A 14,649-nucleotide genomic window follows, 5' to 3' on the forward strand; every position below is an offset into this window, starting at 1 on the left:
AATAAGGTCATCTTTATTTTCCTATCTTTTCCCTCCTACAACCTCTTTGTCTTCTCACTTTCCTAGGGATTCTCTGAACTTTACTGACTTTTCTTTTGAATTTGTTTTTTATTCAGCTGCCTTAGTTTTAATTTCTTGGAATTCTTCTATATTCTGATTGCACTTTTTCTGACATCCTCTTCTTGACTAACGGATGTCATGCTCTTACTACCTCTCTAAGGATAAGGACTTTAGGTCCTTTGATGTTTTCTTCTGTTCTCTGCATCATCTCTGCTTCCTCCAATGATTTGCTTTTTTCTGTTGATTTGTTTCGAGGCCTAGTGCTCCTCAACTCTCAGGGTCAGCCAACTATGGCCCTAGAGCTAAATGCAGCCCACAGCTTATTTTCGCAAATACCTTGATTTCACTTTCTCTAAAGACTAAGTCTTTAGTCTCCTGTAGGAATAAAGAGGGTTAGTGCCCTGGTTAGCCAGTATGGGGGAGAAGGCAAGGCCAGTCTAGGTGCTTCTTTTATAGACTCGTAAATAATCCCCTATCTTGGGGTCCCTTTAATACGACTTAGGCCTACATTAGGAGTTATCTGATATTCCAATTTCTGAGCTTCCCCAGGGTTCCTCAGGGCAAATTGATTTACTTGTCCAAAGGGAAATTGCTATCCCTTCTATAGATAAAACATTCATCCAACACTCAAGGTCACCTTCTTGGTCTTTGAAGAGCCTAAGGGGAAATGTCACCTATACAACAAAGAGCTGGCTTCTGTGCTAAAATCACTATCCTGAGAAACCCAGCTCAGGATCAATATACGCCAGAGTGAAACCATCTGGTAGCGATATTGCCAAATATAATCTGCAGTGTAATTGAACATCTGCTTAATGACCTTTGAGAGCTCCAGGGAATGGTTTCTAGCCACTGAACCAAGGATGTCACTAACCACATTTCAAGTAGCCCAGAGTATGTCCGGAAGAATGATTTTCTGGTTAAGCAGAGGCCTCTTAAGCTTTCACACTAAATTAGACTGATACTGGAGAGGGTAGAGTAATGGGAGTCTTTGAAAAGAGATAGGGTATCTAATCCAGTTTTGCAAAGAGTGATTTGCTCTTAACAAATCCCGTGTTCGACTCTGAAAACAACTCTGAGCTCAGAGATGCTGGCTTCAGAGCATGTAGAGCATTTTGCCCTAATTTTAGTTCCAACTAGCCATGAGACAGAGAAAAGAAAGTGAGAGAAGAGGGAGAGGGACTGGGAGATAGAAGAATAAAATGTAATAAAAGATGACTTCCATGAATAAATCAACCACTGACCTCTATTCAAAGACAATTTTTTAAAATTTTCTAAGTACATAATAGAAGAATAAGATGAAGCCCTTGCTCACATGAAGCCTAGTATAAAAATAGGAGATATGTATATCAGAAATATGGGATCACAGAGGAGAAAAATTATTTCCAGCTAAAAAGACCAGAGGTAGCTTCATGGGGGTATGATTGGAACTGGCTTCTAAAGGACAGATTAGATTTTGAACCAGACTGTAATAAAAAGAAGGACCAGAAATTCAAAGAAAAGCAGTGCTTCTCACAGGTCAGGAAATATTCCAATTTTGAGGAGCCTTCCTGGCTCAGTCAGGACGGCAAAAAACTCTTGATATCAGGGTCATGAGTTCAAGTCCCATGTTGGGGATAGAGTTTACTTAAAAAAAGAGAGAGAGAGATTCCAATTTTCAGGCTCTCAGTGTAATAAAAAATAAATGAAAAAACACAAGGTTACCATCTATATACACATATATAGTCACAAAAATATAGCGTATTTTAAACATTCAGTCTTGTGTATATGTCTCTGTTTAATTTTGAGGCAATATTAAAAATATATAAATTTAATGGGACACCTGGGTGGCTCGGTGGTTGAGCATCTCCTTGGGCTCAGAGCATGACCCTGAGGTCCTGAGATCGAGTCCCGCATCAGGTCCCTGCAGGGAGCCTGCTTCTCCCTCTGCCTGTGTCTCTGCCTCTCTCTCTCTCTCTGTGTCTCTTATGAATAAATAAAAGAAATATTTTTTAAAAAATAAATAAAATAAAATAATAAATTTAAGATCCTTTTGAATCAACCCCCTGCCCAACAAATGGTCTTTTGGTTTCTCACAATCATTCACTCCAAATAGACTCTGGGATATAAAAACAAAGGAAGACAAATTTATAAAGCTTGTTCAGAAGAAATAAGTATGACCTTGATGACAGAAATATACAAGACAGGTTAGGTGGGCTTTTCCTTTTTCCTTCTGTATCTTTTTTTTATAAAAAAATATTTTATTTATTTATTCATGAGACCCACAGAAAGAGGCAGCAACCCAGGCAGAGGGGGAAGCAGGCTCCCTGCAGGGAGCCCGATGTGGGACTTGATCCCGGGACCCCGGGGTCACGCTCTGGGCCCAAGGCACACGCTCCACCGCGGAGCCCCCCAGGCATCTCTCCTTCTGTATTTTTAAGAAATGTTTAAGGAAGTTCTTTCAGGATAAAGGAGGCACATAAAATGTAATTTTTTTAACGGCTTAAAAGCATTTATCTCTGTCCTTCGTGTACCTCTTCCCTCGTCAGCTGCAGTAACCAGTTGCCTTCCCAATAAAGCATCTCACAGATTTTCTTCCTCATCAGCTTTGATGCTCCAGCAAAAGGAAATATTATTAAAGCCCAACGTGACTTTCCTTGCACCGGGAGCAGACTCCCGTGTCATAAACGCCAGATGCTCTCTGTTCCAAGAGTCAGATCAGCAAGAGAGAAATCGTGCTCTGCGGGCCGGAAGCTCCTCTTCACAACAAAAACAGTCAATCACAGTCATCGTAGATGCCAGAACCCGCTGGCTCATCAAATGGCCACTTCATGTTTTGCGAATCCCTTTTGTTCGGCCAACCGCACTTCACGCAGAATTCACTCACTCCCCCGGGTTTCTTTTTCCTGTGACTCTGAATCAATCGTGCCATTTCAGAAGCTGTTGCTGAACAGCTCCGAGTTCATCGGACAGAGAAGTTGGCAATGCATAATCTGCATTTCTCTAGACCTCAGGAGACCGTGGGTTGGGAAACGCCGGGCAAGAAACTGTCGAAGGAAGTGGAAATGGGGCAGGGCCGGCGGGGTCACAGCAGCAACAAAAACTCTGAGATCTATCGGAAAAGGTCTCCCAGGATAAAAACAGGTGAAGACTGAGAGCTGGGAGTTCAATCTGAAAATAACCAGAGCATCGCTTGAAGGTAGAGATGTCGAAGTTATAAACAGTCTTGTTAGCTTCGGTACCTAAGTCACAGCTCCTTATGTCGCAGGGAGCGGCTATGCATCAGCTTACAGGGGATGCACCCTTAGCCGTCCTCTGTCTACACGGCCGTTTTTCTCCACTGATGAGTGTATGTAGGAAGACGGGCACTAGCATGATTCCCGATGCTAGTGAAATAGGAGATTTCAGATTGAAATTTGAAGGTATTTTTTAATGAATAGGATTTAAACTATGAGCCTTAGTCTCCTTTGGGGAACTTAGCTTTAGGCCTTTCTCCACGAGAAAGACGTGTTCATGATCCCTCCCCCTGCAGTGTGACCCCCGCTCTCCCCATCAACAGGCCAAGGCTCTCCTCCAGCCCCGGGATCCGGGATCCGTGCTCGCCCTGGATGCTGTGCCAGCTGGAGGCCCTGGTCTCAAGGGCCCTGCGCGGTTCCTCTCTCATTTCGAGTCCTGCCGCTGCCATGGTAACAGGCCTGAGCTAGTGGGGCCCTGAGAGCCGTTCAGGGAAAGTGGGACTAATGCTGGATGGAAAATAGAACAAGATATCGACAGTATGGATGGACCTTGGGTTTGAGGAAACAGAAGCAAGAATTAAGGGGGGAAAAAAGAGAATGTAACATTCATATCTTTTGCAATATTTTTTTGCAAGTATTTTTACTTTGAGAAGATTCATACAGAGACGATGACGGTCCGCGGCAATTGTCCCTTGTGCATCAATCTAGTAGACTTTGCACACGCTGTAGTTTTATGGGTTGCTGTTCTTCCCCTTATATATAACAGATATTATCCCCTACAATCAGCTGAGAGAATGGTTAAGAGAAGGGAAAAGGAAAAAGAGAGAAAAAAAGAAAAAGAGAACCTCAGTGAAACGAACTGTATCGCATCAGTGGGGGGCTGCGCGAGGTGACTCCGGCCCTGCGGGTATGGACTGGCCTCGACCCCCGTGGGCCGCCTCTGACACTATTAATGAAACTCTGGCACCAGCCCGGATGTTCCCGAAGGTTCACCAAGGATCACTGATACGGTCAGTCTTTTTGGAAACAAAGAACCACAAGAACACAGTATCGGCATTTCCGGAACTTTTAAGATGTGACCAGGGCTGAGACAGTGACAGGCGAGACGACAGTGGGATTTTGAAGTGTCTACGGTCAGAGCAAAGCCAAAGTGTAGATGAATTTGGTCATGACGGATGCGGGCAGAGAGGGGGTGAAGACTTCCCTCCTGCAGGTGCGCCCCGAGGGGGAGAGGGGATCCGCCAACAGCCCTGCCACGCAGGTCGCGTGGAGATGCAGGACAGGTAGCAGGGTCTGGGCCCGGTGGGGGTCCGCGTGGACGTAGGAGATGAGCCCCGACCCGGGCGCAGGCCCCCAAGCTCCGCAGCGCCCCGGGTGCCCTTGGTGTCCCTGCAGGCCCCCCTCCTGTGCGCTGCTGGGCTCTGCGGATCCTCCAGCGGCTGCGCTTCCCAGTGACCCGGGAGACCCGGAGGAGATAAGGCATCTGCTGAGAGCCCCAGGAGGAGCAGCATCAGGATTCGGGTTCGGGCCGGGGCCTCGGAGGCCGTCCGTGTAACCCTGTCCTGTACCTGAAAATCAGGAGGCCGCATGCTCCCGGGCGGGCGGGCGATGGGCTGTCGCACCCCTCGCAGTGTCGCCAGCCCGGCTCGAGGGGTTAAGAGGCGAGTTAAGAGGCGAGTCTTCCAAGGCGGAGTCTTTGTATTTCGTGGCAATTGTACGAAAGCTGGGCTTGGCCCAATTTTCCCTTCTCGACTCCCGGGCTGCTGAGGCGCCCCAGTAGAGGCCACCGGGCCGGGCGGCCTCCTTCCCCCCAGCGCACCTGCCTCTTGCTGGGGTTTCCGAAATCGGGCCTCGGGCGTCGGGGGGAAGGATGCAGCCTGCGGGCGCGACGGGCTCTTCCTCACCGAGAGGGAGATGTTGGTCTCCACCGCAGGCCCCCTCGGACCACACGGTTGGATTTCGCTCAGTACAGAGCGGGCCCCGGGCAGCGTAGGCCTGGGGAGCGCCGAGGGGCCCCGGAGCGGAGCCGAGCTCAGGGCCAGGTCCACCCTGCGCGGGACCTGGGGCGGGAGGGAGGCAGTGATGTAGGTCACCCCGGCCTCGTGAGGGACGCACGACCGTGTCTGCAGCCGCGGGCCAGGACCCGGCAGCCGGGAGCAGGGAGCCGGGAGTTGGGAGCCAGTAGCCGAGGGCCGGAGCCGGGAGGCAGGAGCCTGGAGCTCGGAGTCCGCAGGCAGGAGCCGGGAGCCGCGGGCCAGGACCCGGCAGCCGGGAGCAGGGAGCCGGGAGTTGGGAGCCCAGAGCCGGGAGCCCAGAGCTGGGATCCAGGAGCCAGGAGGCAGGAGCTGGGAGCCGGGAGTCTGCAGGCAGGAGCCGGGAGCTGGGACTCGCCAGCCAGGAGCCGGGAGTTGGGAGCCAGGATCCAGGGGCCGGCAGCAGGAATCAAGGAGCCGAGGGCCAGGAGCCGGGAGCCGGATCCAGGAGCTCGGAGTAGGGAGCCGGGAGCCCGGATCCGAGGGCCAGGGGTCGTGAGCCGGGAGCCAAGAGCCGCGAGCCGGGAGCTGAGAGCCTGGAGCCAGGCCACAGGGCTCACGCCCCCTGCGCCCCCCCCCCCCCACACACACACACACACACACACACACACGCCCGGCGCTCTGTGCCCCCGGGTTCCCCGAGCGGGAACTTCTTCCCAAGAGGGTCGCAGAGATGAGATGGGAAGGGTAGTTGGGGTCCACAGCAACAGAAGCCTTCAACCCAATGTTGTGGGCTCCAAAGAGGTAGGAAGGGGACCGCGAGCTGGGGGACGCAGAGGCTGAGCAGCCGCAGGTGACAGCCAGCAGGTGACAGGCTCTGGGTCCCCCAGGGACAAGGAAGCGAGTGGCTCCCTGGAGCCTCCAGAGCCGACCACAGCCTGGCCGGCAGCACCTGGATCTTAGAGCACTGAGGCCTGGTCCACGTCTCCAGTTCCTAACTAGGGGGTGACAAATTGGTATCGTTCAAGCGGCTGATTGGGTGGTAGTTTGTGGTGGTAGCGACGGAAAACTAATACAGAAGGGATGTTAGAGATGCGGTTTTTAAAAAGATTTTTCTTATTACTGAGAGACCCAGAGAGAGGCAGAGACCCAGGCAGAGGAAGAAGCAGGCTCCCTGCGGGGGGACCAGGGTGGGACTCGATCCCGGGACCCCGGGGTCATGGCCTGGGCCCAAGGCAGACGCTCCCCCGTGGAGCCCCCGGGCATCTCCTTAGAGATGTTTTACCTTAACTAAATCCCTAGTTTTGATCTACAACCGAAGCTGTGAAATGTTCTTCCAAACCTGTTCATCTGGCTAATATCTGCTCTGCTTTCAAGGTTCACCTTGAACATCTCTTCCCCCCCCGCACGTGTCCCCGGCCCCCCAGGACCCGCTCAGGGACCCCTGCCTGCGGGGTCACCCACTGCCCGCACCAGCCAGCACCCCCCAGCTCCCGAGGAGCCTGGCCTGGTCGTTCCCAAGCGGAGGCTCCCAGGGGCACCTATCCCCGCGGTCCCACCTCCAAGGCCTGAGTGGGGAAGACGTGTCAGAGCTCCCGCCCCCGACCCCCGGTCCCGACACCTTTCTCCGGGCCCCTGCATCAGCCACCGAGGAGGGCGGAGGCCGGGAGTGGAGCCAGGGCCCCGGGCTGGCGGGGGCTTGATGCCCGGCCCCACCGGCCCAAAGGCGGGGCCCCCAGTGCAAGCCCCTCCTCCTAGAGGTGAGGTCGTGGTGGCACCTACCCAGCAGCCGCAGGACACTTCCTCTACCTAGTGGCTGCAGAGGCCCAGGCCAGCTCCCAGCACAGGTGCCTGTGGGGGGCCGCCCGGGCTCCTCGGACTGGGCCCCGCTGCCCACAGCCTTGGTCGCCCTGTTCCCCAAGTGTCTGCGAGGGGATCTCAGGGAGGTCAACTAGCAGGCGGCCCATCCTCCGGGCGCCAGGCCTGCACACAGCAGGGCCCACCTTCCCCAGAAAGAATGAATTCCTTAGCAGATGGCCTGCAGACGTGAGCAGCAACACGGGCCTTCCCCGTGGTTCCAGTCCCGCAATACACGCACACGCACACGCACATGCACACGCACACGCACCTCACCGGTCCTGTTTCTCTGGAGAACCCAGATAAGAGAACATCAAACATGCAAATATACCATCACGTACAACTGGTCAAACCAAAAATACGAAGAGAAGATCCCTATTTTCCTTAAGTGTTTGCTTCCTAGCGGTGTCAGACGGGACTCCTGTTCGGAGCATCAGTACCAAGCAAGCAAGAGACAAAGTGGCTCAAACACAAACCAACAAACCAACAAAAACAAAAGAAAAGGGGAAGAAGGCCCGGTGGGTGCCAGGCAGTCAAAAACCAGAGGCGGCCACTCTGATTGCCCGACGGAATCGCCCTTGTAGGTTTTCGGTTCTCCTGCCTTTTGCAAGGTCTATTTGATTTTTTTTTAGAAAGATTTTACTTATTTATTCGACAGAGAGACAGAGCATGAGCACAAGCAGGGGGAGCAGCAGAGGGAGAAGCAGGCTCCCCTCACCCCTCCCCACCCCGGGCGGGGAGCCCCACGCAGGGCCATGGACCCCAGGACCTCGGGATCCTGACCTGAGCCCAAGGCAGATGCTTAACCCACTGAGCCCCCCAGGCGCCCCGGGGTTTTTGATTGTTAAGAACCAAAGCCACGAAAGGATACCCGGCACCAAGTATTTTTTACATCTTCCATGCGGTGAACCCCCGACGTGGAAAATTTTTAATAGGGAACTTCCTTTCTTGGCTCTTTTAAGACAAGAACAACTTCCAACCTTCCCATCACATCACAGTCACCGTCGCGCTGCCTGGTGACGGCCGAACTTGCAATCTTGCCTTATGGTTTCAAAATCCCCCGTTATCCTGTGTGTTAGCTGCCACGGGCCGGCGGGTCCTCCCTGCGATAAGCAAGTAAAACAGCAACAACCACCAAGAACTCGCCCCACGCCAGTTGGTGGAAGCAGCTTGGGGCTAAGCTGAGGGGATCCCCTCTTCCCCTCCTCCCAGCAACCAGAACAACCAGTCTGTTGGTTAATGACCGCAGGGTTCTAAGTCTCAACTGCAACACGACTTGCACCCGCAGTTTTTATTTGCCAAGACTCCAAAATTCAAAACACTGTGCAATTAGGGAGAGAGCTGGGAGCCGCGTGACGGCGGTGCCGAGAAGCCAGAGGCACAGCTCGCGGTGGCTGGGCACCCCCTGCCCCTGCGTCTAGTCCCCCTGACGCCTCCCGGGAGCTCGCGCTCTCCTTATCCGTGTTTTACTGGCGAGGACACGCACTGATGCTGAGCGCCAGCAGGTCAGTTGCCCAAAACAAGGTCAAGTCGCTGGTAAAACACGCGTGGGCTGCGCTGTGAACTCAGCCTGATTCCTGCTCGTCTATAATGAAAGGCTTGTTTTCTAAAAACTGCTTCCCTGGGGCACCTGGGGGGCTCCATCAGCTAAGAGTCTGCCCTCGGCTCAGGTCATGATCCTGGGGTCCCGGGACCCTGCTCAGTGGGGAGCCCACGTCTCCCTCGCCCTCTGCCCCCCCCCCTTTGCTCTAGTTCTCACTCGCGTGCACGCTCTCTCTCTCTCAAATGCATAAATAACATCTTTAAAATAAGTAAATACATAAACACCTGCTGTTCTGGTGTCAGGGAGCAAGAACTTACTGTCCCCTTGAAGGTCCTTCTAGCTGGACTAGGGTTTAACTAACAAGGGACACTGAGCAGGGGAAAACCAGGTTTACTCCATAGGCACAGTACAGGGGCCGTACACAGACATGTGTGACCCCAGGTCACGGGCCCGTGTGGCCTCAATGGCAGTGACCCCAGGTCATGGGCCAGTATGGCCATCGACAGCAGTGACCCCCAGTCATGGGCCCGTGTGGCCGCCGATGGCAGTGACTCGCTCCCTGGAGCAGGTCTTCTGGTAGGAAGCTTTTCCTGAAGCTGCTGGGTTTTGATTGCTTTTTGACTAAAAAAATAATCGTCATGCCAAAGGAGCCCATCTCAAGGTGGCCTGCCCTGGACCCCTATACCTGTAACTCCCTAAACTCTATGGAACAAAATCGTTTCTGCAAAAAAAAAAAAAAAAGGAAAGAAAGAAAGAAAAGAAAAAAATATTAGGGAAGGAAGGGAGAATGGCATCATGTTCCAATCACTGATCCCATTACAGGCCCGTAACTTTTCTAGATTGGCTTGGAGGTTATCAGATACAAATGGACCCGGCTGGGCCCCGGGGGGCGGGGGGGCTGCGTCCCGAGGATCCCACCCGGAACCACTGCTCCGAGTCTCCCTTTCCTTCTCTGTAGAAAGTGGGCCATGCTCGTGCCTTCTACGGGAGCAGGTGGCAGGGAACAAGGGGGCTGACACCTGACAACTAAAACACAGAGAGAAACCAGGCCTGAACTTTATTCTACTCCAAGGAATGGAGGTGCACAGTCAGGACAGCAGCGAAGGGCGACGTGGGCGACCGCCCGCACTCTGGGCGCCTGTGTGGACGGAGGCCTTGTGCTCGAAGACTGGGAATATTTGCACTTTCTGACACTTCCCGCTGGAACAAGTGTAAATGGATTGTGCGAGCCATCAGTCAACATTGAGTCAAACACGGATATTAAGAAGAAACAAATCCAGCGATCCTTTCTTCCACTACTCTTTAATTTCTTTTTTTTTTTTTAAGATTTTATTTATTTATTCACAAGAGACACAGAGAGAGAGAGCAAGAGAGGCAGAGACACAGGCAGAGGGAGAAGCAGGCTCCATGCAGGGAGCCCGACGTGGGACTCGATCCCGGGTCTCCAGGGTCACGCCCTGGGCCAAAGGCAGGTGCTAAACCCGCTGAGCCACTCAGGGATCCCTAATCTTTAATTTCTACCCCAAAGCAACTGTACTTTTCATCACACCTTATTTTTTTTCTGAGTTTGCCTTTGTATTATGAAGCCAATGGGATCAGGGTTTCTTTTACTGTGGGGACAGAAATTCTTTTTCTTTTCTTACTTATTTACCTTTGAATAATTCCTAAGAAAATCTCCTTATTTTGAACAACACGACCTTGGCCACTGGATGACTTTTAGTGTAATCGTGTTTACCATCTCTGTCTCGCTCTCCTTTTTCTGCTATCGGCCTACATGGTTGTCTTAGGAAGCATTTCTGTTCTTTTGTGTTCCTCTAAAATGCGTTACAAGCTTTTTTTCCTTTGCCCTGAAATTTTCTTTAGTTCTACCTGACTTATTAGGCGATTAGTATTATCTTCACATTACAAAATTGCAGAGTAAGTAGATTTCCACCTTCGTGAAAATAAATGTGTGGTTCCCAAGTGTTTCCCGGCTTCTCCGTGGAATCCAGGTCATGTAAGTCTGCTCCGTGGTTAAAAGGGACGTCTATTTTTTTTAAATATATATATTCCAGATTTCATTGTTACTTTCTATTAACCCCTCACATCTCAGAACTAGTAGTCTCCGGTACAAAATTCCAAAATAACAGACCACTTTACCGACCTTACCTCGGATGCAACTCAGTAAAAAACTAAGAAAACCTACGAAAACATCGAGTGGAAGAGCAAGTGCCATGTCTCTTACTATGTAATAGACAGAAGCCAGGGGTCAGCTACGGAAAAGCCCTCAGATGCAAGTGTGGGGGCCACGGGCGACAGGAATGAGCTTGCTGTACGTCGCCGCCCCTGCGCCGGCCTCTCCTGGTGACACGCACGACGCTGCAGGTCTACTCCAGGTAATAGGACCCGCTGGCCTTGGTTGACCCACGAACTTCACTCAGAATTTCAACAGCGACCAGTAAACATGAGGGTAGAGAGAAATGTTGAATGAAACGTCCCCCCAAACAACTCGGTGGGCCTCTGCTCTGGAAGCCCGACCCGAATGTGGCTCCTTAGTCCCCTCCTGCGGGGCCGGACGCATCGTGAAAGGGGTGGCGGGTGGAGGGTGCGTGGCGTAAAGGCCCAATCCCTGTCCCCGTGTCCACTGCGGGAATGCAGAGACATGCTTGCTGATAACCAAAAGTTGTGGATGAACCCGGTAACCCCTAGGCCACCCGGCGGCCCCTGGCGGGCGGTACGAACCGAGCCTCAGGCCTGGTCGTCCTGGGTGACCGGGTCAGCTTGGCGGGGCTCACGGTCCCCGCCGTTTGGGCAGAGACTAGGTCAGATGCATCGGGAAGGTGACTTTCAGGCGTGGTTGGTAAGTCCGCAGCCTTGGAGTGACGGAGACGGGCCCTACGGTGGGTGGCCTGCACCCCCTCAGCGGAAGGCCAAGCCGTCCGGCCTCCAGCCTGCAGCCCGGGAAGCCGGGCTGGGGTTCGGGCCTGCGGGCCTGCTCTGCAGATCTGCAAGTCGAGGCAGCAGCTACTCCTTTTGGGGAGCCCCCAGCCGGCCCCTGCCGGGACGGGCCAGCCCCACACCACCTCACCGCATCAGCCAGTTCCTTCTACTTACTCTCGGTCTCCCTCTCCCCGCCTCTGTGCTCTGCTCCCCCGGAGAACCCTAACACGACGGGGGCCCTGCTCGCTCGAAGCTGAGGGGCTGAACATGCACACGGACAGCGGCTGCACCATAGAGAACAGCAGAACTTTGACCTAGTGTGTGCACTAGTCTAGACTAGAACCTTGACCTAGTGATCTCCCGCCGAAAACCCTTTGTCTATGGCCAGCAGCTGAGGGGCCTGCCTGCGGACACCCGACGGCTAGCTCTAGCGACAATCCAGGAAGCCAGACGTTGACTTCTGGAACAACCGGCCCCAGATGGCCAGCACGTGGTCGCCAACGGACAGCTTCCCTGGCTGCGGTGTCCGTTTTCACCTGAGGCCCACCCGCCACGCGAGCTGCCCCACTAGCCGGCTGCATCAGACGGCCTACCTCAAGCGGGGCGGCCTGCGGCTTCCCCAGGCCAACAGCCCCCTGCCGGGGCCTGCCTGAGACCTTCGCTTTGTGCCACTACAAAGCTTTTCCACTCCTCTGGCAGCCCTAATTTAAAAAAAAAATTTTTTTAAACCTTTCTGGCTGTGATTTAATGTTACCCATTTAAAGGTCCTCTGACAGTTTTAAATACGGAAGTGTCAGCCTCTCGTCTACATCAGCAGGTAGGACGATTTCTACCTTTTATGCTCTGCTTCCCTTTGAGGCTCTATCAAATCACGAGGGACAACAGCTGACTCCCTTGTAAGCCTAGAACGGATAGTGCTCCCTTTTCTGACTTAGTTGGTCGTTATTTCCACAGCACCCAGGTAGAGGCTCAAGGTGCCGCTGCCCACACAGCCAGAATTTCCAGGCGCTACCATGTAATTCAAAATGTGAACAATACGTGACAGATGGCCTATGTATTCACCTCCTGCCCTGCAGTATTAGTCAAGTTCAGTGTGTGCTTCTTAAAGGTGAAACAAATGCTAATAGCAAACAAATGACTAAGAGCCTTGACTATAAAAACAATTTAAAAAATCTATTTGACGTATGGCTTATTAACAATAGCTTGCTGACTATGCACTGAACTCTAAAAGATGCTGTTTTAAGTATTTCTTTCTTTAGGCTCGCTAAGTTTACTATTACATATAATATACGCATCAAAAGCGGCACGTCTCTCTATAAAAGTGCCTTCTGAGGTGAAGAGGATTGGAGGGCCCAAGTCCTGACCTTGCTGGCTCTGCCTTCCGCTGAGCGTCCTGGAAATGGAGAACTCGACTTACGACAATGAGCAGAATTTCTCTGAGGAGGCATTAGAGGAAGAAAGTATGATTCTCACATTGGTTCCAGTTAATGAAGAACTTAATGAAGAACAAATGGAACCAAGTGTTTCTTCAACTTCAGAAGTCAGTCTGAAGATGCCTGGGTCAAGCGATAAAGTTTGTCATCCTCATATAAGTGAACGATTCAAGTTTTGTCCAAAACATAGTTGTTGTTGTAGTACACCAGCCCCTCCTTTGCCAGCCAGTTTGCCTCCTGTTAATAAAGTACGTTGGGACATTTTGCGGAACTGGTGCCAACAACTGAATTTGAGTACCCATGGCCGGAAAATAGAGGTTTATCTGAGGCTCCAGAAACATGCTTACTCTGAAACAAACCAGGAGTGTGACAATGTAAAGACTATTCCTGAAACACCACCAGACGCTACATCGGAGTCATGTTCGGCGAAATGCAAGATGGTGGCCAAGATTTGGAAAAGTTGTAAGAGTGAGAGAGGCAGGGGGATTAATACAGTCAAAGTGGTAACTTCGGCACAAGAAGGCATGTTGGCAGCATGGTCAAGAATTGCTGCAAGAGCCAGTCAATCCAAGTCTGTGAATTCACATTCCATTCCTGCTTCTGTTGAGACCTTTCTGCTGCAAGCCTCTGGTGTCAGGTGGTGTGTGGTCCACGGCAGGCCTCTCCTTGCAGACACACAAGGTTGGGTTCGCCTGCAGTTTCATGCAGGTCAGGCCTGGGTGCTCCCAAAAGGATGATCTCTCTCTTCCTGTTACCTGCCTGCACTTTCCCATCTCCAGGCCTAGAAGATAATATGTTATGCCCTGAATGTGCTAAAAGAAATAAGAAGATGATGAAAAGATTAATTGCACTGGGGAAGGAAAGGCGACCTCGTTTGAACACATCAACACCATTCCCTTTGAATGGGCCATATCTTGATACAGAATAAATGGTCGAGAGCCCAGAGCCACCCCTGAATTGCATCCCAGTGTTTGCTGCGCTCTGTCCTAGCCAGCCTCAGCATCGCTTGATAACCTTGAGTATGGATGTGAATGTCTGGATTCTGTACTTGAGGCTTGCCAAGAAGTGACTGCTACTCCTGCTTCAAGTACTTAGTCCTATAGAGTATAACTTAGTTCGGTTTTAATTAATAGATTTTTGAAAGTTTTAGGTTTTCAGAAAAATTGAACAGAAAGTTCAGAGCTCTGAAATAACTGCTCCAACCCCTTCCCCTACTATCAGCAGCCTGCACCAGAGTGGTGCAGTTGTTGAACCTACATTGACTTACCATTATCACCCAAAGCCCATAGTTTACAACAGGGTTCACTTTGGGACTCCTGGGTGGCTCAGCAGTTGAGCATCCTGCCTTTGGCTCAGGGCATGGTCCCAGGGTCCCAGGGTCCCAGGATCGAGTTCCACATCGGGCTCCCTGCATGAAGCCTGCTTCTCCCTCTCCCTGTGTCTCTGCCTCTCTCTCTGTGTCTCTCATGAGTAAATAAATTAAATCTTAAAAAAAAATAAAAATAAATAAAAAATAATAAAAGTGCCTTCTGACCTCCCATGACAGACTCTATGATCTGCAAATACTAAGATTTGGACATGATACTTCTACAATTGAGTTTACAAAAATTATTGCAAGTGACCGTGATCTCCTAAGAGTTGAGGATTAAAAG

At 51.7% G+C, this 14,649-nt stretch overlaps 1 protein-coding gene across 1 annotated transcript; it reads left to right on the plus strand.

Moving 5' to 3' along the window:
• Positions 1-12,786: 12,786 nt before the first annotated feature.
• On the plus strand, positions 12,787-14,388 carry LOC121488167 (developmental pluripotency-associated protein 2-like). Its single transcript, XM_041750500.1, is given in 2 exon segments — positions 12,787-13,717; positions 13,720-14,388. Coding segments are annotated over 2 exon segments (960 nt in total). The 5' UTR covers positions 12,787-12,963; the 3' UTR covers positions 13,926-14,388.
• Positions 14,389-14,649: the final 261 nt, after the last annotated feature.

The sequence above is a fragment of the Vulpes lagopus genome, chromosome 3 (assembly GCF_018345385.1).
Source record: "Vulpes lagopus strain Blue_001 chromosome 3, ASM1834538v1, whole genome shotgun sequence".
NCBI lineage: Eukaryota > Metazoa > Chordata > Mammalia > Carnivora > Canidae > Vulpes > Vulpes lagopus.